The sequence below is a fragment of the Phalacrocorax aristotelis genome, chromosome 2, assembly GCF_949628215.1.
Source record: "Phalacrocorax aristotelis chromosome 2, bGulAri2.1, whole genome shotgun sequence".
Lineage (NCBI taxonomy): Eukaryota > Metazoa > Chordata > Aves > Suliformes > Phalacrocoracidae > Phalacrocorax > Phalacrocorax aristotelis.
The window spans coordinates 17,204,402-17,230,578 of NC_134277.1; the positions used below are offsets into that span (position 1 = coordinate 17,204,402).

The 26,177-nt window shown below is 40.2% G+C and overlaps 1 protein-coding gene across 16 annotated transcripts in view; it reads right to left on the reverse strand.

The window, feature by feature from the left end:
• Window positions 1–26,177, reverse strand: part of SVIL (supervillin) — a 147,690-nt gene that overhangs the window by 59,484 nt on the left and 62,029 nt on the right. For 11 of the 16 annotated variants that reach the window (XM_075082544.1, XM_075082536.1, XM_075082534.1 and 8 more), the window contains 5 exons: window positions 13,465–13,531; window positions 8,135–8,226; window positions 2,782–2,839; window positions 2,508–2,659; window positions 1,416–2,100 (listed from right to left, as the gene is read on the reverse strand). In XM_075082544.1, coding sequence (XP_074938645.1) covers window positions 1,416–2,100; window positions 2,508–2,659; window positions 2,782–2,789 — 845 coding nt within the window. In that variant the 5' untranslated portion in view covers window positions 2,790–2,839; window positions 8,135–8,226; window positions 13,465–13,531. Of the gene's footprint in view, window positions 1–1,415; window positions 2,101–2,507; window positions 2,660–2,781; window positions 2,840–4,864; window positions 4,927–6,766; window positions 6,864–8,134; window positions 8,227–13,464; window positions 13,532–16,476; window positions 16,553–26,177 lie in introns of those variants that run through there. The other 5 variants (XM_075082542.1, XM_075082539.1, XM_075082538.1 and 2 more) reach the window with 2 other exon arrangements.

A 26,177-nucleotide genomic window follows, 5' to 3' on the forward strand; every position in this document is an offset into this window, starting at 1 on the left:
TGCAAAAGAAGGTGAACAGGATTACGAGTCACCTGAATAATGAAAAGCTATGAAAAAAATATTAAGAGACTACTACTGGTGTGTCCTACGCAAGAAAGTGAAACAAAAAAGAAGGCTAAGTACATTTGAGCAGTTTACAGGCACTGTAAATAGATGACTTAATCAATCCACCAGGTGGTTAACCTTTGATGTGGAAGATTGCTTCCTCATTCAAACTTTAACGTATGCTCATAAGAGGTAAGAAGAAAGGCCACAACAAATAATCAGGTTTTGTGATTTTGATGGGAAGGATAAAGAAGTCCACTCAAGGTAGCTTTTTTCTGAACCTACTGCAAAAAATGCCAAAAGTGTAAACTGTTCAGTTTATGCCAGTTCACTTCAGTTTTTCAGAAACAGTCAGCACTGCTCAGCATGATGCAGATATGTTTACAGTTAAGTTCTTTTTACAATTTGCATAATTTTTAGCTGCAACATGTTATTATTTTCCATTTATCCACCTACCTAGAAATCAAAGAATCACACTTAGAGAAAATAATGCTTTGAAAAAAATTAAGTCATGCATTCTTTTCAGTCACCATAACACTGACAATCTGTTTTTGCACGACAGTGTAAAACTACAATGTGAAATTGGTGAAAACTATTTTTTTTTCCTTATGGAAGAATTTGGTTACTCTATTACCGGAGGAAATTTGTCAAATCCGAAGTAACTCAGCATACTATGAGGGAGGCTACATTTTCCAAATTCAGCATGGAATTTTAACTCTCCCCTCTGACCCTTCACACATATACCCAGATATTATCTGAAAGATTAACTATCACAGTTCAAAAGGGTTTTTACACTTTCACATCAGGAAAACAAATCAACTATCATTTCAACTGACCCAAGACACTTTTCAGCTTTTAACTCTGAGACCTGTTCTATTTTGGCAGAAGCTGTCAAGAAGCTATTCAAATCTTCACTAAAAACAATTTGCCTTTACTTGGAAACCCCCAGCCAAACAATTACAGGCTATAGAGGAAAAAAAGTTAAAGGCTTCCTCTAGCAGGTTATGAGTAAAAAAAAAAAAAAAAAAAAGGGGAGTTTAGACCCATAACTTGTTCAAATGCTAGTTTGTGTAAATATCTTAAACATCAGTTACTCCACTTCCCCCCCAAAGGGACTAATTTTAGCATAAATTCTATAAATATAAAGTGAAACCAAGGACATATCTAATCATAGAAATAGACACCCCCTTCCTTGCATCAGAAATACGCTGTGATTCAATAAACCCAACCAATCCAGCCTGAGACTGAGAACTAAATAGGTTCTTCAAGGGTAATACATACATTCTCGTAAATACTGTAGACACTGCTGCAGAAGGTGATTAAGATAAAGGAATCTACTGTATAAACAAACAAATAAAAATCACGCTTACCTTTGTCTGATGTTACTGTGCAAGGGCTGGTCATTCTGCAAATGGATTGGTGAGGCTGCCCGCTTTGGTGAAGAAAGGGACTCTCTGGGGGTTTGCTTTGGTGATATTGGCACTTCGCTATAGGAGGAAGATTCTCGTCCAGAAAGTAAAAGGGAGACAGAACTATCCAAGGTTGCTGAAGGGTCAGAAGCCTGTCTAATTGCACTGTCATCATCTGCTTTTCTATCACTCTTTTCATTCGAGAGGTCTTCTTTATCTGGAACACCATCTTTCTCATGGCTGGCATACTCTTTGGATTCAGAAATCACATTCTTTGACTCCTTCGCCTCAGTCCTAGACAAATACAGGGAGCCATAGTCCTTGTTTTCATCATCCTGCCTTTCAGTTTTCACTCCCTTTCTTTCCACGCTGTCGGGATCTTTCCTTGCCCTTGTGTATCTGGATGAGTAGTCAGAATCCAAATCAGAATCAAGAGATAATCCGTATTTTTCTGCCAGCTGGCGCCGCCTCTCTGCCTTGTACCTAGCTATTCTTTCTGCTTTTGACTCTAGTTCCTGGACATCCATGTTTCCTGTACTATACAAGGGCTCTGTATTACCTCCTGTGATTTCTGCTCGGTATCTAGATGATCTAGGTTGTTTTTCTACAGAAGAATCCGAAGTTTCCTCCTCTTCATTTGATCTTCCTGTCAAAAGTACAACAAATGAGCAAGACCAGCCCAAAACCCCGAGCACCCTACCCACCATTCACATCGAGTGGATTAAAAGCGTCCCATTTTCTTACAAATCAAAGTGTGCTAGTGACAGACATTACATTTTTGCACTTATGTCTCCAAAAGAACATATGAATAACTAAATGTTCATTAGTTATAATTATTTAAGAGTCTTATATCAAATTACTGTTGTTTTCAAACAATATACGGATAATCAACCTTTTTCAAATAAGACAACTGGAAAATTGAAAGGCAAATTAAAAAAAAACCCTGACCACAGCTCTTCTATAAAATTCTTCTCCATGTACTGCACAAATGATAGGGTAGTAAATGTGAAGTAATTCAGCAATGCAAGATTGACTGATATATATACTACTAACCTAAGTGGGGACTGTATGGATCAGTTGCACGCATATATCTTGGTGTATCTTCCTCTAGCAAACGGTGTGTGACTGATCCTGGGCAGTTTTGTAGAAGCATAGGTTGTGTATCATTTTCAATTCCCTCTAAGCGTCTAGCTATTCTCTCTTTCCTGGAAAAGATGTGAAAAATGTGAAATCGGGCATCTTTGAAGATTTGAGGGGACAGTTTCTAAGAGGAGGTAACAAAACAAGCTGTGTGTTTTGCTTTACAGGCCAAAGACTTTTTTTTTACCTTTTCATTTCCAAAAAATCTTGGTTGTTTGGTTCAAACAGTTTTCTTAATTCTGAAACTGAGACAACAAAAGATTATAGAGTTTATAAGCTACTAAGTTTCAGAAACTCACAGACACTTACTAAAAAGCTTCAGAATAAGAAGGAACAGTCAAATAAAGTTAAGACATTTGAAATAGCTTTTGTTAGGGAGGAAGCATTTTCCTCAGTTTTCTAGTTTAAGCTTGCACTGTCAAAAGTGCATTAGGCACATTGATGTAAACACCAAAGAGTCCTCCCCTCCAGGTACGTCCAGGCTAAGCTAGAATCTGCTATGCATCCTAGCAGTTTTCAAGATCTAGTATAAACTGGGCAAACTGTATTTTGATTAGTTGAGGTCAAGCTTACACACTACAGTAAACCCTTTCAAAACCCAGTAGCATGGAATTGCTGCTTGCCTTGTCTACACAAAAGTTGGAGACTGACTATGTTTAAAGAGAAATGGTGTCCCCTATTCCTTACTTTCCCCCACTCTCTTATACTGAGCAAATCCCAAGAATCCCAGTGACTCATGGCTGGAGTGAAAATTACTGTGTACCTTCATGATACTCCTGCATGATTAATCACTTTCTACTTTGCTAAGTTTCCCTTGTAGTTTTAATTGGACATACTTTCCTTCTCTCCCTCTGAACTGCCTGGTAGTGTTATGTGCTAGCAGACAGCTGTCACAGTTCACAAAATAGTAGTGAACCAAAAGGAGGCGTGACAGATGAAGTAATCCCTATATATACACACATATGTGCAGTTACCAGTGATGTTGGCAAACCATGCTGGAGCAGTGAGTGCTACATGAAGTATGGTGTGACTTCTTATCACCAGGAAGAGAAACCATCCAGGCTGTCAAAGGATGCAGTGGACTGTGAGGGAGGGCGGTGTGTGGTGTGTGTTCCTAACAAACCCCTACCCTCCCCCTGCATATCACTGCCTTGGCAAAGATGTGGTACTAAAAGCTGTGTGCGTCTATATTGATTGCAGTGCACTTCTGGGGTCCTGATCCTGTTTACCCAGGGGTCAAAAGTTGAAAGCTAAAGTCTACAGCCTGTTAAAGCAGCCCTAGATTGCCATCAGAAATGCCTTATGAGTCAGGAATGTCTAGTAGACACTGTTCCACAGCACTGCAGAAGTAAATCTATCAGCTTTTTTCCTTACCAGACTTCATTGCTCTAGATACTTAGAAGATAAACATTATTGACACATCATGCTTTTAAAGGTCAGACACACCATCTCTCCCCTTCCTCTACTGCAAGAACTCACATACATAGCTAGGTCAGGGTTTCAGCTTGGCTGACAAATATCCAGGAAGTTTGCTGTAGTCAATACCTCACAGATTCAGATATTGACATTGGCTGCCCTATCAACCATATGTGCTGAAAAGCCACTAGGGCTCCAGGTAAAATGACTTGTATCAGCAAGAATGAATGTTCATAGCTGTCATTTGCTTCTCTGAGTAGTCATGATCAGAATACATAGTGTCTTGAGGCTACAGATGAATGCCTACTGAGAATGTGTGATGAATGGGAAAGAAATCAGCTGGGCCGCTCTCCAAAACAACTCCTTTAGTCTACTTTTCACAGAAAGCAGAATCAAGCTATCTGTTTCTATTTCTGAAGCCAGGTTAGCTCAGATTGCAATCATGCCATGAAAAAAAAATCTAATACATACACATTTGATGCAACTAGCAGTGCAGAGCAGCTAAGTATGCAGCTACGTAACAGTGCTAGCCCAAGGGACACCTCTCCCATGCCTAGTTTCAGCATCTGTAGCAGACTGAAGCCTACGCTGTTGACCAGGTTGACAGTGCAATACAGCCACTGAAAGTCAGCAAGCTCCAGGCACAGCTCTCTTGAGACAGATGGGAACTGGACTTGGGCAATGCAAAATTTGCATCCTGAACCAACACCAGAGCAGTTCCCGCTGCTGCCCTGCCTACTCAAGCTGTGCTAGCAGTGAAACTGTATTAAACAGAGAACTTATCCACGTGAAACCAGTCTTCATCTCACATTCACACCAAAGGAAATGATTTTTCATAAATACTTCGCTCTCACCTCTGCCAAATCTACTTCTGTGTAAGTTTGTTCCTCTGGCTATTAGAGGTTTTCGGTTCGATCTGTTGGATATGCATGCATAAAATAGTCAAAAGAAAACCCATAATTGTTCTGCCACTTCAGACAGGTCAAAGGCCTCCACAGCTCACAGTTAATAAAACCAGATTCCATCCAAATCCTGATCATTTTTCTTTCCTAGTCACAAGCTTATACAGTCCCTGAAACCATCATCAGAGAACAGGTCTTTAACTGTAGTAAAGCTCTAAAGCATAACTTCATACACAAAAGTTGTCCATCCATCTGTCCCCGTCCCCGTCCCCCTCCCCCCCCCCCCCCAAATAAAAAAAGGAAACTTGACTATAAGTCATCCATACAAAAAAATGTGGAACATCCAAAGAACTCTCTGCAGCATTAGCTCAACACCCTCTTGCTACGTGTTAGCTGAAGTTCCAGAGATTCTACTACTGCTTTGCAGTCCTAAAAAGAGCACTGGCCTCATGAAGCATCTCTTTAACACCTTCCCAAACAAGATGGGACAAAAATAGCATGGGACTACTCTATGCTGCCTTACACTTTTTCCACACTTGAGATTCCAGACAGTAATTTCAGCTAGGTTGGCCAACATCTGCAGAGCTTTTTTGTGAAAGCAGTTTCGGCAATATTATTCTTCTGGGGAGGTGGGAAAAAGAAGCCAAAAAAAGGAAAAAAAAAAAAATATTTAGAATGCAGGAAGTCGTCTACTTTAGTGATTTCTTTTTGCTGAAAAAAATATTTGACTTTAAAACATGAAAGTCAGTTGGAGAAATTTCACTGTCAGGGACACTGGTTGGCCCTTGCAAGCTTAGGTGATCGGGTTTCTCTCTTTCAGTTTGCAATTCGAATATGTTGGTGCCAATTTCCCATCTGTTCACAGGATGTTCTTCCACATGACCATCAGAAACTACACCATTTCAAAACCCCATGACAGCGTTAAATAACAACGCTTCTCCTAAACGGTAGCACAAAGATGTGATTCAGCACACAAGAAAAGACTAAGAAGCTTAAAATAATTAATTTCACAGTAAAAGCTCCTTATTTACGTTACTTCATGCCAATACACTTTGTAAGCACTGTTGGTCAGTATAGTTAAGGGCAACAGGAAGAACAGTCACAGTTCAGGAACATCCCTGAACTTCAGGCTTTATTTTAGGCTGTTGAGCAGGATGCTATGGTAGGATACTCTCCAAAGAGACTGTCAAGAGGCATCTTAATTTTAGTAACTGTACACCTTCTGCGCAGAATTTACCTTATAATACTAGTATTTAGCAGAAGCAATATTCTTCCATGTTTCACACCAGAGTAAAAAACAAAAAGTCCATCTGCAGCGCACCTTATTAAAATGTTTCTAAAAACGTTTAAATTAAGGTGAAAGATTTCTTATAGAATTCAGAAATGTTTCAGAAACATTTGTTACAGATTATAAACGTTTTTGCTGAAAGCTCTTTTTGATATCTGCAGAAGGGATACATGTGGATAAAGTTGCAGGCATGTGACAGTTTTATTTTTAAAATACACAAGCTGTAAAAACTTAATCAAGCCTCCCAAAAGTCCCTAGTAGAGAGTGAGCACATATATTTGTGAAGCCTGAATAGATGTGGATCAGATATTTACCTGCCAGAGGCTTAATTTCATAGAGCTGGTAAATAACCATTGGTATATTGGCAGGTATATACATTTTCATTTTGAGGAAAATTTAACACAATAGTAACACCTACAAGCTTCGTTCCTACCTCCTCTTCTCGTTACCCGGAAAGATGATGGTCTACAAGCCAGGTTGGAGAAGCATTTATCTTCTGTTCATGCTAGCAGAGGCATACTAACATGTTCAATGCTTAACTGCAGGCAGCAACATGTGAGATTTACCTAGAGTCTCTGAACCTCAGTTCAGTCTGTATCAGTTGAAAATTAAATATATTCCTCCAATTTTCCAACATGTGCAAATCTGGATCAAAGTTAGGCCCTAGGTGGAACAAAAAACCCTTGATTTTCAGAGTGTTTGGCCTCAAGTAGTCCCCTCAGAATGTAGCCATGAGCTCGCACTGCTAACTTTTTCTTAAGTCTGGTACACACCAAATCTGATGCCTTTATTATGAGAATAAGTTCTTAGGAAATAGAAACATCTTGGAATAGGAATTAGTTCACCGAGAAGCAACTTACAGAGAAGGTTTCTCAAGCGAAGGCTCTCACCATTAACTTGTTGGCCAGCATGACTGTAAGGCTAAGTACATGAATAATGAGGGACTATGTAGTCTTACTGACTAGTGCTCTCAGGAAGTCTATCGTATAAATGCATATCACTCTATTCCATCATTGTGTCAATGAAGCCTCTTTCTGAACATTTGTAAGGATTATATTATAAAAACAATCACATCACTTGAATATCACTTAAACATTATGCTGAAAGAAGGGCTCCTTTCTAAAGGACCTCTGCAACAAATGTCATTAAAAGAGCAAGCCAGTTCCTTTATGTTGGGATTAGTGCAACTAGCCTTGTAGTTTGTTTGAAAAGGGTAAAAATACCATCAGAACACACTAACAATTTTAATCAAGGTTCTGAGATCCACTACATTCTTGAGTGAAGGGAACACCTTTATGCTGGTTACACGTAGTTCTTCAGTCAAATGTCATCCTTTACTGGTCAAGAATCATTTCCAAGCAGATTGTGATTTCCTCTAAACAGATCAACAGAATTCTCGCCTCTAGATCAACTGTGTCAAAAGATAAAGATGGAACTGCTGCTTTCTTCATAAGTTATTCAGACTAAGACAGAAGTTTTTTAAAAGTATCCCAAAACCCTTCCACAGAGCAGATCCTTTAGCATGCAAGACTGAAATTCAGCATGTAGTCAGTCATGCAAGCACAGTGATTCAGCCAACCTCTGAGGGGACCGGGAAGAGCTATGAGTACAAGCCAAGTTAACATCTTTGAATTCAGTATTAATCTAACTGTACAAAGAAAACTCTCAAGTTTTGAATTTCAACTACTACTTAACCTATTAAAAAGTAGGTAAACAAAGCTGAACTTCATGAAGCAGGGATGGAACAAGGCCTTGTAAAAGAGCATTGTGGTTCATCCCTGTTTCAATCCCTATGCATACTTCACAGGGAAAAGAAAACTCATTTACAAAACACTTTGCCTAAGTGATTTTAACTGTGCCTTGCACTTGCATAGACTAAACTTCAAATGCTGTTAAATTACCACTCGTGTTCATAATGTGTCTCCCTTACCTACCTTTTGGAAGTACTGCTAAGAGATTAGCATCAATATCCTTTGTGCTGTTTGCAAGTTCTTCTTTATCTTCAAATGAGAACTCCTTCTGAAAACTGAAAGCAACATCTGGTTTACAGAACTGTGGATGCTTCTGCCACAAATCAAATAAAGCCAAGATGTAAGCAATTTACTGCAAGATAGTCTAACAGAGATACCAAAGAAAATATTTTCCATAAGAAAGAAATAACCCCAAGAAACTCACAAAGCCAAACCTAACATAATTTGAAACTTGTTTGGAACTGACTGTGACACATTTTTGCATTAAATTACTGACCGGAGACTGCCTTCTACTAGCAATTACATTTGAAATAATCTATATCAAATGATTCTTCATAAATATTACAACATATTTCTTCAAATGCAGTACTGTATGTACACTCCACCTAGAAGCCTTCTGCACGACTGCCCTATTGTAGTGCACTGATTGCTGGATCTTATATGGTTTATAGAACAGTAATATGAGCAGCAGATCATTTAGTTTTATACCTTGTCAATTCAAAACAGCAAAAATGTCCATTTAGATAAGACAAAATATTTGTATAAATATGATCATTAAATATACAAATTTTACTGTAAAATGTAGCTGTCGTAATGGTCTAAAGTACATACTAACTGTTTACAGACTTTTTGGAGGAAGTGTTCCTCCTTGTGGGTAAACAAAGTGAGATTTTTCTCTCCAGTTGTTAGAGAGAGAACTGCTGAGACAACTGCTGTATTCTACCATTATGACTTCTGAACTATCACAACCAAGCATAAGAAAACTTATACTAGCCTTAAAACCTTTAGTAAACTGTGTAGACAGGTGTAACAGATACAAAACCCCACAGTGATTCCAGGCTCTTCATTTTGCCATGGTAGTGATGTGCCATATGATTTACTGTCATTCTGACAAGACAAACTGCACAGTCTTACTGTTAGAAAACCTTTCCTTAGGAAAGTTTTTAAATGGCTTTTTAAAGAATTTAATACCCTTTCATCGAGGGTATTTGGTTAGAAAAGAAAAAATAGTTTTAAAAAAATTTCCATACTCACTATTCCGGAAGAACATTTCTCGTTCAAAAGTTTTAACATATAATGACTAATCACATTTCACATGAACTCCAAGAAATATTTGCTTCTTTATAATTTATAAATAACACTGCTTTGTAAGAAGACATTGAGGAGAGAATAAAACCCTTGAAATGACAGTAAAGAAACTGGGCTGTGTCACATTCAGGCACCATGCCACCTGCTGCAAATCATCTCCAACAACTGCACTTACAGAAATTATTCCAGGTACAGCCAAGAAAAGAAATGTTAGCCGCTACACAAAACAGCAAATAAAAGATGAAAAGCTGCAATAAACTATCCATTACAGAAAACTGTGTATCCATACAGAGCGAAAACACTTTAATGGAACTACACAAAAACAACAAAAAAAGCACACAGTGGCCATAAGCAAACAGGTTCTTGTGTCATCTGAGACTGGGCAGAGACTCAGACAGTTAACTGCATATTTCTATATGGCTAACCCCACATTGCAAACACTCGTGACTCTTGTTAGCCTCACAGTATGTTATTTTCTTACAGATACAGCTCATGGAGAACCCCTGTGTGGAGAGACTCCCAGTTTCCATTTGAAAACAGTTTCTACTCTTTTTCGCTAAGGGTGAGTTTGAAAAATGTCAATATTAGTCTAAGACTAGAAATCAAAACCGAAATTTATTTGACTACCTAAGAGTTGCCTCAAAAGTGCTGAGGGACCTAGGGCTTTATTTAGCAGCATCTCCAATCGCTTCCGTAATGCTTTTAACAGTGCAGCACCTTAGGTTTCTATAAACATGGGACACACTACAGAAAAGCATTCACTCATGCAGCAAAATCCTTGTTTAAATTGACTATGCACTAACATCCACAACTAGCCTCAGTCCCACATGAATTTCCTAGGGTAAAATCATACAGAATCAGGGTGAGCACTAGACCACTGGTTCTAAAAGGAATTTTATTGTTGGATTGCTTGTGGATCCTCAACAAACTTTTAAATACCGTAAACTAGTTAGGTTCACTCCTGCCCCTTCCTCCAAACTCCAGGGAGTTCCAGGGACTCTGAAGCCAGAGACCCGCTAAATCCAGCCTAAATGTCTTTCACTGTGTTTCCATCTATTTGTTCCATTTGTGAGCCAGTGTTGTTGAGTACCTTACTTATTTTTATTAACAGAAGTTTTCCACGTCCTCTCATTATTATAGATTCCTCGAGACAGGCTCTCAGTTTCATTGATTATCTGTAAAAATGCCCTCTTCCTGTTCCAGTTTTAAGTCACCTTTTTTGTATATGGTGTCCAGAATTGGACAGCCTTGATTCCAGACTTGGGTCTTAGCAGGGTCTTATTAAAATAAGAATTTTAATAGAGAAAGCATTATTATATGACTAGCCAGATGAATGCTGGGATCTACCACACATTTGCCTTTTTATAACTACACTATATTGTTTGCTCAATCCCGCATGAGAAACTAATATACCAAGGCTTTGCTTTCATCAGTTGCAAGTGACAGAAAAATTTATCAGCCCCCAATGCACAACTGTGCACTTAGTATTATTACATTACATCCCTTTTCTATACTCCTCAAGGTCATCCAGTTCTTCCTGTACATGAGCTCCCTCCTCCTCTGTACTGAGGGTGGCTTCCAACCTTTGCTCACTGGCAGATTTCATTAAAATTCTTTTAATAACCACACACTTCTTAAGCTTAACCCTCGCTGGGCTACATGGCATCACAGGTTGTCTACTTTGTGGAATTCCTTTCAGTTTCCCTTAATGCCCTCATTTTCCATTTCCCTCTGGACAAACCTTCAGCTTTTATTGACTATTTTATCCACAATGGAGAAGTTTTTCCTCTTCAGAGGCACTTTTGCTCTCTTCCAAAGCTGAAGGTGGCATTGCTTGTTTTAAATATTTGCATGTTAGAAACACAAAATGTTTTAAACTGATGCATCAATTATATTGCTTTGACTTGCACAGAGAATTCAGAGAAAAAGCACTGCTCTGAAGGTTATATAGTCAAGCCAAACAATTGGGTATTTATAGATACATATATAAAATTAGTTCTAAAAATGAAAGTAGGCATATTTAGGACATGTCACAGTATTCAATAAGAACATTCATTAGGAATCTAAATTGAGTCGGAATGATGTTAAAGCAATTCCAGATAGTAATAAAAAAAATTAGAGAACACTACTCATACAGCTTTAAAAAAAAAAAATGCTTCTAAGTAATTCCTCACCAAGAGTTCCCTTTTCCTCAAAGGAATCTATCCAGATGTCCGTCTGCTTTATTAGTTTCTCTGCTAAAGGAGCAGTTGTGGCAAAAAATGGAATTGCTTAAGCACAGTCAGACAGCCAGACTTGGATTGCAAAGTATATTGTACCTTAAAACTCACCCACAACCCTGTTCTAGAAGTATCACAACTACATCTACTCACCTTTGCTTAATTTCTCAGGTCATGCTATAAATCTAGGTGCAGATTACAAGCAGCAGCACCAGGAGCTTCTGCACTTAATAGCTAGACTATGCACATTCATCATTAAAATAATTTACAGCATACTTGGATTTCTCTAAATGAAAAAATAATTCAGAAGTGTGCAAGAATTCTTTCTTCTTAAAGACTCTGTTAAATCTGGATACTGGAAGAGGAACTTCTCCTTTGCTTGACTGATACATAGCCTGTGATCATGGTTCATGAAATGCAATCAACAGCATGAGGTCCCACAAGTTCGTTTTGCACAGCATGTATGTGTGGTTTGGCCTCAGGTTCCCAACAAACTCATTATACTCTCCAATGTTCAAGAATTCATATGATTCCTATTAAAACACAAGCAAACAACCTTAATAGCTTTTCTTTAAAAAGCAATGTATAATGTGACAGTAGTAGGGTATTTGACGGTCTCAGTAGTTAGGCTGCTCTTGCAACTTCCAAACTAAGTGTGGGCTACTTCTATACATCAGGGATTCCAGGCTGAAAACTTCATCTGCTGCTGCAGCAGCATACAGTTTCTAAATAGCTGTCCCACTAACCTAGTTACATGCACAAAGCAAGCAGAAGTTTGATCCAAATGCTGCTGGTAACACTGCCCCACCATCTGGATTAAAGCTATGGGATATACTGAGATTTTGTGATTGAAACACATGCATAAAAATCCACTTGTATACCTGCCAGCTACGTGCTTGGCGTTCCTTTTTCTTCTTTCTCTACTTCCAGGAAAATTTCCTTCCCAGGACTCTTGTGTAAAAGGTCCATTCTACAGCCACATCCTTCTCTACTACTCTAATTTCTACTTCCCACTACCTGCCTTCTGTAACAATGAGTCTCGTACACCTATTCCTTCCACCTCTCTAGAGTACCTAAGAAACAACAGTCATCTGGACAGGGTGCTGGGCCATTTTGTCTAGACTGCGCTCTTCCTAGAAAGGTTGGACTAGATGATCCCTGAGGTCCCTTCCAACGTGGGATTCTGTGATTCTGTGAACATGGCAGGGAATCAGGTACACTCCAGATAATGTGCGTTGACTGAAGAAGATGCTTGCAGACAGGAGCCTGGGTGCCTAAGGCTGGTGTATTCCTGTGCAGCTGAGCCAACAAAACAGCTGGTTGCTGGGGCAATAGCCAGTTCCCAGCTCCCTGACCTTCTCTCTGTGCCACTATGAATGAGTCCAGCAAGCACAAAGGTAGACACCAAAAAGTAGTCGGAGTCAGGATGGGGAGAGCGAGGGAATGTGATCTCCACCTTGCATAAATGTGAACTATATCCACTTACTCAGCCTTGTGAAACTGTGCCCTAAGATTACAGGTGCGAGGCAGCATGGCGCTGCAAGGGAGCAGCAACGTCACCTCTCCGTTCATCTCCGCGGTGTCCCCCTCCCATGTGCTGACAAAGCTCTCTGCAGGGCTGTATAATTAATTCACCCACTTCAGCCACCTTCTTTTTCAGACAGATCAGTTTTCCAAACTGGTTCACTAAAGCTGTGTATTGTGTCCATGCCATGCAAGGAAAAATGGGCGTTGCAGTGGCTGGAGGCTCAGTGCCGAGTGGGACTCTTCCCTTAGCAATGCCAGCTATAAATGTTATATTACTTAGGAGGCAGTTGGTGTTTTCAATACCTGTTCAGAGCATCTGCTTTATGCCAAAGGTTGGTCCTGTGAGAAGACCAATAATCATTTTCTCTGACAAAAGAATAAATGTAGATTCAAGCAATGACTACAAGTTATAATCATGCAACCAGCCATCTTCACTGGGCAAGAAAAACTTGACCTTACCTTAACGCTCTCTTCCTGTGGAGCAATCGTGAAGGTTTAAATCTGACTGAATTTTCTTTGTCAAAATCTGTGAAATGAAAAAAAAAAAGAAAAACACACACTGTAGTGAAGATGCTTTAATAAATGGGGAACTTTTAGGAAACTAGGTTATAGTCTCCAATCATCACGCTTTTCCACTGGAAAAGACTGTACAAAGGCCTCTAGTCAAAGGAGCATAAGCTGGCATGTCCAAGATGGTGATAAACCAAAGCCTTTCAAAAATGAATACAGACAGTAAACATATCAAAAACACCAACACTTTATGAAACTGCCATGTTCTAATCCCAGCATTCATGGTATAGCACTGTAGCCTGGGGCTATCATTTAAACTCCTTGACTCAGTTTCCCAGCTTATAAAATGGGCGGTAGACATGCTTATGAAGCACTCTGCAAATGCGAAAGGCTGCAAGCAGCAAGAGCCTTTTTGGCTGCAGCCTAGCAATACTATAAAAACTGCATATTCACTGCAGAAGTCAGAGAGGCCCAGCTGAGGATCTGTAGCAGTAGTCTTACACCATCCATGACAGAAATATTTCTGAAGGTTGTCTACTGTTTGGAAGCTCCCATTTTCTTCTGAATACCCTTAGAACATGTGTACTTTCTAAGAGGAACATGTATTTACAGTGAGAGCAAAACTGTGTCAGATGCAGCCTTGTATTCAAAAAAGTATGTATTACAAAGCCACTAGTTCCTGAATCTTTGTGAACCATAACAAACAATAGGCAACCCTCCCCCTCCCCCCGGATTTAACTTTTTCATTTCTGCAGTCATGAACATCATCAGAGGGTCTAAATAATGGCCAGTGGCAAGGGGGACCAGAGCTCCAAGTACCGGCTGCCTCCATTCAGCAATGAGGATGCTATTAGGAGACCTTAGAGAACTGCTAGCCAGGGAGTAGGGGAGCACCGGGTCTCACTGCTGTTGAAAACCACATGAAGTTACTAACTTACTCCCAATGGGAAAATTGCCTTCTGTCCCATCTGTATTAAGTCAACTACCCCAGGATCCTAAGTAAACAATTGGTCACTGACACAGTGTTCATTTTATTTTTCAAAGACAGACCTGAACAGTTATTACACAGTCCAGACTCCAAAATGTTTCAAAAGCAGCAATATCCCTTTTACTCAAATCTGAGATTTAACTACTTGAAAGAACTACTAAGTGGAAAAAAAAATTTTTTTGCTTATACAAAATATTTTAAAATCTAGGTAGGATGTTTCTTATTTTTGCTGAAAAGGTTTAATGAAACCTATCATAGCTGACAACGTGGGTGTTAATTTAGAGAATGTATCTTTTGTCTATGCCTTTCAAAACTTTACACCCTCCTCCTTTCTTCCACTTCTTTCTGAAACCTCTCCAGGTAAACACATTTTAAAAAAAAAAAAGACCATTTTAAAAGCTTGATGAAGAGGCTTAAAATGTGCAAAAAAGGCGCTTTTTTAAGCCATCTGCTACAAGTCACTGCAGATTTCAAGCAGCTTTGCTAATAGCATTCTTCCACTTTAATAGGCAACTTTTTCCTGTTTTTGTTAACATTAATTTTCTCTTTCCAAGTAAATGGAGAATAAAGCACACAGATTACTCAGAAACATCTTGTTAGACCAAAACAGAGTATTATAAGAAAAACAGTATGAATGGTATATAAATCATTATATTTTACTCTACAATACTAAAAAGAATACTCCATGCCATAAGTATGCTCTAAAAAGGCCAGATTTACATTACTGTGAGAAGAGTATGCAGTAACTTAAAAAGCCCAGCTCAGTATCAGCTTAGCTAATCAGAACCAGGCATATCTTAAATTTATAGCCGTTCTAAGGGGATATAACCCATCCTATAGTTTTTGGCACTAAACCAGCTGTCCACCATGAAAACCACAAGTAGACCACAGAGAAATTCTCCCTACCCTAGCCAAAACTGGAGAGGGGATATGAGAAGGGAAGAAAGTAGCTTTCATTGCTTCACTGGCAGAAGGAAGGAAGAAGGGCTGCTAAGAGGGGGCACACAAGCTGGTCTGATTCTTGCTATCCATTAAAATGCATTCAGTAACATTCATACATACCACATCTATAATGCCTCAAAAGCATCTTAAAACTTTACTGTATTTCACAGGGGCGAGCTCCTCTCTCCCCCCCCCCCCCCCCAGACACAGAAAACCCAACCAGATAATTATATTCTGTTACACAGTTTTGATATTTTATGTATTTCCTCCTGTTCAAATTAAACCCCATGTGGGAGGGTTAAAGTCCAATAAAACTTACTTACTACAATATGGAAGCCTTAAAATTAAATACAAACACAGGAGAAAAAGTAAAACAACTCTGCTTCAAAAGAAAATGAATATGCTCACAAGAGAAACATCAGTTTAACAGTCTTAATTCAATGGTTAATTTAAAGGAAAAAAACCCCACCCTCACAGTACCTGATACACAGAAGGAAAATCTTTGCAACAGTATTTTGTTCCTTCTTTCACTGAAGAATTCTAAACATGCTCATAACTACATTAAAACAATTTTAATATTTGTATTTAAAATTAAGAATATATTTACTGAAGTGTAAATCGAACTTGTTCACAAGTGTAACCATTTCGTCAGTCTAGTCCCCCTCCCTCTTAGGTACAAACTACCCCATAAAACCACTACCCATAGTTTAATATGAAGGAAATTAAAAATGCTGACTTAAAAAAAAAAAGTAGCTGCAACCTTCCAGTATTACTTAGTATATTTAAAGGCCCTAAGTCAGTGGCAAGCTAAGCTAATTAAAAGATCCATCTAATCGGATCTTGCAAAAGTGTCCTTTAGGAAATAATGAAATAGCCTAGGTGACTAACTGCATACTGATTGCTAAAGTAGCTAATGTAGCTGCAGAAGATCCAGTCAAACAATGTTTACACATGCATGCATACATACATATTAGAGACATTAAACACACACAAATGAACTGCATTTTCTCCTACCTACTTGCAACTCTTACCTTGCTCCTCAGAGTATTTAACATTTCCCAAATAGCTGGAGATCCAAGGATTTCTGAACATGGTTGCACAAACAAAGGATTCGGCAAAGAGAAACTACAATAGCAGCTAATTCTCAACCAGCCACAGCCCTAGGCCTGTCTTAGCAGTATCGTGTAGAGATTTTTCATAGCACAGGACTGGAGCTGTCAGGCTATCGCGTCCCACGGAGTACAGTAAATGCATAGCAATAGGCTGCAAGCTGGAGCAGCTCAAGCCAGTAATCAGATTACAAACAGAAATTAGGCACATGAATGCTAAAACAGAATGGGCAATGGTGATTGGGAGATTTATAATATTACCACTTCAAAGATCCAGCCAAATCACACATTATATTCCTGCAAAATTCATGCAGAATGCCTAAATCCTCATATGGGGGGGGGGGGTGGGGGGGTGGGGGATAAAAAAAAAAGAAAAAAAAAAAGGAAAGAAAACCTCCAAGAAGAGGAATAATTCCTTCCTATCTTTAATCAGGATGAGCTGCAATGCTTGCTTAAGAAAAACAGCGTCTGGGTTGCCAAAAAAATGGACTCTGTTAATCATATCATTATGCTAAATGTTTTGCCTAACTATTAGTTGGAATGTTTAAAACAGACAAGATTTATGGATAACATATGAGCAAAATTACTGGTGGGGGTGGGGATTTAAGAACAGCCACCTCAGCTTCAAATATTTTAATTTGAGACAGAAGGTGTAAAATTGCTCAAAAGTACTGTCTAGCTACCATATTCTTTTATTAAACAGACTTGATGGATTTTTGGACTGAAGAGTCGGAACCCTTTATAGTTCATTTTGAAAGTCTGGAAGCATTTGTTCAAAATGGTGCAATAACCCTGGCTCAGTCTTCCACACTGAACTACCTGATCATCTCGCTCACACACACAGAAAGCATTAAATATGTGACTGAAACAGGTCCATGCACTTAACCCTATCTAACCAAAAGCAGTAAACTGTCCACCAGCTTCCCTCCAACAGACTTCTTCCCTTCAAAAAGGTTTCAACTAGTATCAGTATAAAACTCCCACAAGACTGGGGTTGTCAGGACCATGAAAAGGTACCCTAGAAACACAAGACTGAAGTTCTTGACTTTTCTTACCTGTTTTTATCATACCTGGTGCAACAGGACCCTGATCCATGCTAGGATCTATGCATAGGCAAAATATCAGCAATGATGCTGTGAAAGGGACTGCTTAACCACAAGTGAAAAATATAATCGATCAAAAAAACATTAATTTCAGTTGGCGCACCATGAAGTTGTATTTAGCCTGTCTAGGTCATCAAAACACTGCTTTTCATGCTAGCAAGTTCTTGCAATGTACAGAAGAATATGTGCTCCATCTTGTCTAACTCACCTGCTATTTGTATTCATTTATTTATTTTTAATAATGTTGGGGTCACCTTAACCGAAGCACCTTTTATTAGCTGATCTTTCAACAGTACAGAGCACCCTGGAACAACGGTCACCCAACACACCGAACATGGCATTGAAGCCTCTGACTCACCAAGTAATACCCTTTGTTCAGAAATATCTGATGGTACCTACCAGATTTTTTTCTTTGCCTGTAACCTTACTGGCTCTCGTGTTTAATTCTAACCACTTTTCAACACTACCCATAGAACACAAACCAAACACTGCTGTGCTCTCTTGACCAGCTGTGAAGGCCTACGTGTACTCGAGCCTGGTAAATACAAAAGCAGTAACAAAAAATAGAATATCTCGACACTGGTCCAAACTTGCCATTAACATGAAAATTCACTTTATGGCCTAGATGTAAGTGCAGGTGTGCTTAAAACACAAAACCGAGACAGTGTGGAAGTAAGAAAGAAGCTGCTGGTAACAGCTAATGGGGTCATTCTAGACCAGTATCTGTGTGGGTATATCAATAAGAGACATCCAGTTCTGAAAAGGTCCTTTCTTTCCAACCCTGCTTGTGCGAAGACTGCTTACATGACCTTGTGAATAGATGTATTATTACGTGGAGCATTTTTAAGCACCTGTAACTCATCTGGTATACAACAAGGGAACTGTTTCTCATAAAGTGCAGATAAATAACGCTCATTTGATAGATCTTGTAGCTGCAGCCTTTAGCAAGGTTGAAGGAGAAGTTAGACTTGACAGTTGAGCTGATGCAATAGCTCACAGCTGCCAAAAAAGACAGTCCTACCTGTTTCTCTCTGCATGACCTCTGCTAGATCCTGCTCCCCTAGTGACCCAGTCAGAGCACTGAACTGGTAGTAAACATTCCCTTTTATTTTTGCTGGGTAGGCTTTTCAGGAGGCACCAGGACAAAGGAAAAGTCACAGGATTTTATGATCAGGAAAGGGATCAACCCTTCTCGCTAACAAAGCAGGTGAGCTCCACTCGATTGTCAGCCCTGTGTCTGGTGATGTCCTGTATGACAGAGAAGAAGAGGTGTGTTTGTGGAGGGAGAGGACAGCCTCCCACATTCCTCTGCTGTACATCATCTCCAACATTTTGTCCTCAGCATCCTCCTGGTGAACAAGGTGCAGAAGGTAAAGCACAGAGAGCTGCAGAAAAATTCTAGAGCGCCAAACACAAAACATGTGTGTTTTAAACAGGTTCTTGCTTGTGTTGTTCAAATTCTACTCACAGAACACAGTAAGAAGCCAGTTTCTCCAACACCTCTGGCTACCACCTGGGAAGGAATACTTGTGATAGGCTTTGGTGCAAGTAGGAGTCCTTTCACTACTATTTGTATATGTCAAAAATACAAGGGCCTTCTCATGGGACCAAAGAGCATTACTATAGAGGAAAGTAAAATATCCAATAAAAGGAACATCTGTATCAAGGTCTTCACAAAAAAACAACCAAACCACCCACAGTCTAGAGTTTGGCTTCAAACTGTCTTCGTGTTAGGTTAGGTGGTGATCACCAGTCATTGCTCTGTGCATAGTATCTATGAATTCACATTAATGTCACGGCTGTTAAAACTACTATGCAGAATCTGTGAACCCAGTTTGTTCAGCTTCACTTCAAGACAAGGGCTATGTGTCAACGCCGCTCCCAATATTAAAACTCTTAGTGCCAAGAGATGCTGGAGTCTTAGGGTATTACACCAATGCTATGCACTTCACACAGATCATTGGGAAGATATAACTATAGGTAACTGACAACTTCCCCCCCTCCTTACCATCAAAAAAGGGATCACCTATTGCAAGACAGGTCTCTGTGGTGTCCCTTAATTAGCTTTGGCAGTGGAGAAGACATCTTGGTAAAAACAGTAAATCAGCAGGGTCAAGCAATTGTATAAAGAAAAGAACTCTTAGATTTAGCTTTTTGCTGCTTGTTTGGAAACAGTAGGTTTAAGAGCAAGTCTTTCCCAGAAGAAGAGACATCCATGTCCAAATACTTGATGAGGGAAGGAGGAAGAGTATTTTGTCCTTCAAAGAGATCCAGACTCCAGGACCTAGTAGTGTACTCAGCCAAACTATATTATCAAGGCTGTGTTACAAATCGGTAGTAACGTTCTTGTCCTCCTTTGCCATCATTAATTCTTGAACATTAGCAGCCTCCAACATAAGCAAACAAAGAAAGACCAACGGTTCAGCTGTTAGAAAAGGGGGCAGCCCAGCTGGAAGTTACATTTTGCAGTCATCTGGGCAAAGAGGTAGAGGTGAAGGATGCATATATTTCAGATCTGAGACTGCTCATGAAAGACCAGCTGGCAGCTAAATGTTATTTTGAAGCTTCCCACAGTAAGAGAAGGAAAATATCTTCCTTTTGTCTGGCAAAACTAATCACAGTAATCAAAGCTAGAGTTTAAACCACTTGCAAAACTGTTCCCAACTTACAGAGCTGCCAACCCCAAAGCAACAAAGAATTATGAATCCCACCAAAATCAAGTTTTTTTTTCTTTCTGAATTTTGATACTTATGATTTATATTTAGAAATGTTCCTCTGTGATAAGGAGAACTAAATACTTTGTTGTGACTTGCAGTTACCATCAAAACAAAAATCAAAGAAGCCCATGACAGCTGTTGGAAGAAAGCATAGAATTAAGGAAAAAAAAAAAAAAAAGAAGAAATCAAGAAAAAAAGAAATCAAGAATACAGAGGAAAGAAAGCCCATAATGACTGCAAAGAAACTAAGAAACTTTCAGCAAATGCACTATTTAGGTAAACAGGAGTCTGACCAGCACATAAAACTGAGATCATCTGTATAAATAAAATTATGAAATCATATTTTAATCCACACTTCATGGGTAGAGGTCTAAAGGACCTCATGAATTTTATTCCACTGCTGATCTTCTGGACAATGAGAGCACCCTTGGAATAGCAAGTCAAAGTGAGCTGTGCCAAAATCTTAGATGCTGCAGATGATCACAGAAATGAAGGTCAGAAGAGCCAGACCACTCTCTTCATCACTCCACCTGCCCTCCCAGGATCCAGACTACTTGCCCACCCCAAGCCACCCTGCAAAGTTTTTGCCATGTAGACATGTGTTTCCAAAGGTTAGTGGCAAGGCACTAGAAGAGCCTTCTTCTGATTTTGCCTTCCTCCCACTCTCCAGCAATTTCTGCCAAGGTGTTAAAGAAAAAATCTAGCCCATAGCTAAAGGACAGGTCAAAGATTACTTCAGTAGCATAATCACTTAATAGAAAGTTATTGTCTCAAGTCACGTTCAAGCACCCTAGCTTGCAAACACAGCATGTATTCTGGGTTGGCAATGCCAGTCAGTTTTCTTTTCTCCATCCAAACCCCAAGTACATGGGGAAGGGATATTGCCATTTCATAAATGGAGGCCATTTGTACAGACTTTTAAACTAGAATAAAGTTTCCTGACATGGTATTATCCCTCCAGTGGGAAGTGAGTTTAATCCTTTTCACTTTGCCTCCCCCACCCCCCAATTCTACTGTGCAACAGTTTTTGAATAATGATCCCAGCAAGAAAGTTTCTGCTTTTTGGCTAGTTGTTATGTTTTGGACAAGTCTTCAGATAAACTTCAGCGCTGTGTCACCTATGTGGTATACTTTAAAACAGGTCATGTGCAAAGAGATGAAAAAAGCTGATCAGTAAGTGTCATGAAGGGGACTAAATTTTTTAGGACAAGATGACAGATGTGTTAAAAGAATATGGATGGTCATTTTGTACTGAATATTTACAGTGCTCTAGGAAAAGGGAGAACAACAGGTATTTTTCCATGCATACTCTAAAAAAACCTTTCAGTCTGAATTACTATTTCAGATTTGAAGAAATCTCACTCATGTAATTAATTTTAGCACTCAAAAATGCCCTAAAAAGGAGATTTTGGTACCTTTTGATCTTGCAACACATTTTCAGAATAAGGAACATGAAGGTAATGTCCCCTGACACTCCTACATCTTGTGTCACTGTTCACAAAACCGTATGGCAAGACTGTAGCATAATTAAGGATCTTCATTTTCCTCTTTAGGAGTAGGATAAGTCTAGACTAGGTCCTTAAAGAAGTTCAAAGGCCATGGATCCCCTCTCACATGTGGTAATCAGATATACCAGTGAGGCACATTATCTAAATTGTCTCAGACCTGTTTGTCTGTGGGCCCAAAACAGTAACAGAAGATGTCAGACATGCACAGAGCCAGGGTTAGGCATGGACTGAGCAAATGGATGGAAACAGGGGATAAGGCAGGAACTCCTGTCCTAGCAGTGCATACAATTTAAATGATTAAACAGCCCTAGGACTTTGAGGAGACATGGGTTTTTACCTAGCAAAACAGTGTCTGAGAGCATTTCACACTATGGCTCACTGTAAAGCAGCTGCAGTTGAGACTCTGAATGCACAGGGTTCGCCACGGCTCTGTCGACATCCTACGCTGAAGCCAAGACACAAGCAAAAACTGCTCTACTACTGCAGTGAATGAGAGCTTTGCTGCTGCAACAATTGAAGACTTAAACTGCTATTGGGAGAGACTGTCTAGAAAACTCTTGTCCTCCAAACAAGTGGCCAGGGTTTCCAGGACAGATTTCCCCTTCTTCTGACACTTCTAGTCCCTTCAGTCTCCAGAAAACTTTCCACCAGAGTGCAATACAACCAGCACAAGGTTGTCTCCTTGCCTGGAATGGCAAATGGCCTCATGCAGTTAAGTGACACAAAAAGCACAGCCACACTACTAAGTTTTCTCCTGGCTGCTCTGGAACACCCCTGCACTGTTAGCTCTGCATGTGTATATAAAGCCCAATAAGGGAGCAGAGAAAGGCACACATACCACAAGGAAGAATTTACAAGTCAACTGTTTGGCTCTTCACGATAGTCATCTAAGGAAAACACCAATTTTGTTTACCACTGATGTGACACTTTGCAGGCCACATCATATCCCTGCATACTTACCTTGAAATATAACTGTCATTTTCAAGCTTCAGGCAGACAGCAACCTCGCAGACAACAAACCCATGACCCCAGCTCCCATTCTGTTTATAGCATGTTGCAATGCTTTTGCAGAAAACTAAATATTTAGTAACAGAAATAAAGAAAAAGCATGTGCTTTATTCAGGGTAGCACAGCTCAACTACGAGTACTGTCACTGAAAATAATGTCACTATGAAAAAGCACGTGTACCAGGCTTAATTTGCATCCAGCGCGGCTAAGCAAAAATTCACGAGGAAAGAAAATCTGTTTAGCACAGTGATGCTGCAGTTCTGGAGTCTGTTCTCTAGAAGGCTGGTTTAAATTCATAGCAGCCATCGTCTTTTCTCTTTATTGCCCTCACATACTCCCAAGGCCCCTACAAAAATCACGAACATGCCCAGTGCTCAGAAGGGTACCAATCACTAATAGCGAGTTAATCAGAAGTCACATCTGAAGAGCTTTTCCAGAGCTGCCCGGGAAAGCTTGCGCAGGACCTGACTGTAGTCTACTTGGCTAAATCAATGGGTATTTTACTAAAGGGAAAACAGAGAGGCCTTTTTTTTTAAAGCCTTCTTCCATGTGAAAGTCAATTTTTATGAGGTGGGTATGAAGCAACCTAGCTGAGTCCTGGTCTGCACACAGGCAGCATGTGCCACCGTTCCCCTTCTCCTGGGAGCAGGATCGTTGCTTTATCAAGTAACAAACCATCTTCCACTAGAGAGCATAAAACTGTACAAGAAGAGAAAAAAAACATGTCCTGAAGTCATTGAAAAAAAAAATTCACTCCTCTTAGTTCAGGTGTGTCTCTGAAAGCAGGCAGCACAAGGAATGAAAAACACACTTCTTAGCAAAGGCCACCGCAAAGAGTTCCAGTATATGAAATGACAGCATGAACTGGGGCCCTCAGGTTATAACCAGGCACATGAAAAATATGTCAGGAAAGAGAACTACAGTTATTAACACTTACACAAAAGGATTTTATTTTTTTAAAGCCATCTCTAGCATAATTCTTGATATTTGCCAAGCAGCAGCTCCATGGCAGCACGCTGTCAGCTCCGCAGTACTGGGTCGTATCTCCCGGGGTCTGGGCTGGATCCGTTCTGGGCTGTGCACTCTCCGCCACCATCCAGCATGTTCTGTCCCCAGACACTGCTGCCACAGCTTGCCTAATAAGGCCACATGTGAGTTGACTGGCTGGCTTATAGGTCATCCAGTGTTTACCTTGCAAGCCAGCAGCGCAGCAGCGGCTGGAGCCTACCTACCCTTTCGGCAGGTGGAGGGGACTTGGCCAGCCCTCCTCAACAGCCATGCCGCCGATCTGCCATCCCTGCACTTGCAGGGCCATAAGAATCTCGGCAGATCAGCACTGGTCAGGAGCTCTCACTGCTCCTACGTGAGAGGGTTAAGCTCAGCCAACAGCTCACAGCCAAGGGAGACATACTTCAGTTTTACCACAGGCAGCATGAAACTGCAGCAAGTTCAGGTACAGTTTTCACCACAGCACGTTTTAGGACCACTAGACTGAAAAATAATCTGGTTTCTCACTACATTGATTGCTTTAAAGTAGGCCAGCAGCACAGGTATTAACAGCCACCTTCACAGCTCCAAGACAGCAGACAGGTACTTGTCAAACACCAGAATCAAGTAAAATAGATGAAAGCAAGGTACAGATACTCTTTTGAACACTACTATTTAATTATTGAACACTCTTGATCAGTTATGGTGAGATTCACTGCAATTCAGACAGATGGCTTCAAAAGTAATGATTTCCTCTCCCCAAAATAGCTATCTGGCAAAAAAAAACTTGCTTCTGCTGCTCACTGCCTCTTGGGCAGACTAGTTTTTCCTCTATACCTCCCACAAGGTAATTTCAAGATGCTAGATTTGGACACCATCCTATCCTCATTCCCAGCGCAGAATCTACAAGGAAAGCCACGAGACCAGTCTGTGGTTAGCGCCAGCAGACAGGAGAGCAGCACGGGTCACCTCCTCCCGCAGCACTGCTGTGAGCCCCCTCCAAGGGGCCGTTCAGAGTGGCTTTTTCCCTACAGGTCAGTACAGACAGTGTGTTTCTGTCCTTCATCCCCCCATGTCTGGCACTGAACAGTAAAAAAAGCAGGACAGTTTAGATGTTATTTGTACCTTGGTATTTCTAAAATCGGCAGGCATCCAATCTTCTAAGCACTTTGCTGCCTTGAATGAAGCATACCCAGCAAGCGCACTGCCAGAGGGCTGGCAGGGACTGTCCCCAGTCAGCAGGGATGGGCACAGAGAGCACAGGTCTACGGGAGGGCACTGGAGAACAGACAGAGGATCCTGGCCATCGCCCTGAAAGCTTTTAGGTTTTGCATTTTGTAAATGCCACATCATAGCTCCTTAGTACTAGAAAAATGACACCACCCTGTAAGGCTTAAATACCTACCAAGTGCTACCAGATTTAATGACACATTTACCAAATGGTTCTCGCAGCTAGAAAAATCCCTTGACATGCAGGGAATAAAACTAAACCATGATTATCACCCCTCTGAAAGAAACCAAACTGCCACAGTTACATCCTGTTCCTGCAATGCACCCGGCGTTTACGCTATTATAATTAAAAGCAATAGCATATATGGCCAACTCACTCTTTAAATAGTGTATATTAAAAAATGCAGCTGGGAATCATACTGACAGTTTGTAAGCTTAGCTGTTATCATTTTGGGCTGAAGCTGTGCGCAGATGCACACACAGATCTTGGCTCAGAACTGCTGATTTTCTGCTAAAAGTCTATTCTCACCCAATACACGCTTCACTAATACAAAGAAATGGGGCAGACACATGCAAAAAAAGGCCAGTCAGACACGATTACGCACAAGTAGTCCTAAAATAAGCTAACTCGTTGTGTGTCCAATTTGCTTAGATCAGCAGCCCAGTATGCTAATATCAATAATGAATGCTGGAGGAAACAAACACACTAGGAATAAGACAGACTGGTGCATGTGTATTAGACCTGTTAACTGAGTTTTAGGAAGAAGTCAGGACAGCCTGACCGATGGAAGTCAATCACGCTTCAGAGACATCCAGGCTGGGACAAGAGAAAATGTACTGGGCTTGCACTACTTGCTAGAGGAAATGGGTTGTCCCATTCTTCTCTAGTCTCCCAGAACACACACTGACAAACTCCAACTAGCAGGGGAAACACTTTCTCTCCTGTTGGTTAAAAAGGAGACTCTCAAACTCAGGCATATACAGAAAAATCACTGTGACACCCTCACAGGTGACTGCTTATGTGACACCAGGTAACTCGGGACCATTTGTGTAACTGCATGCTCACAAAT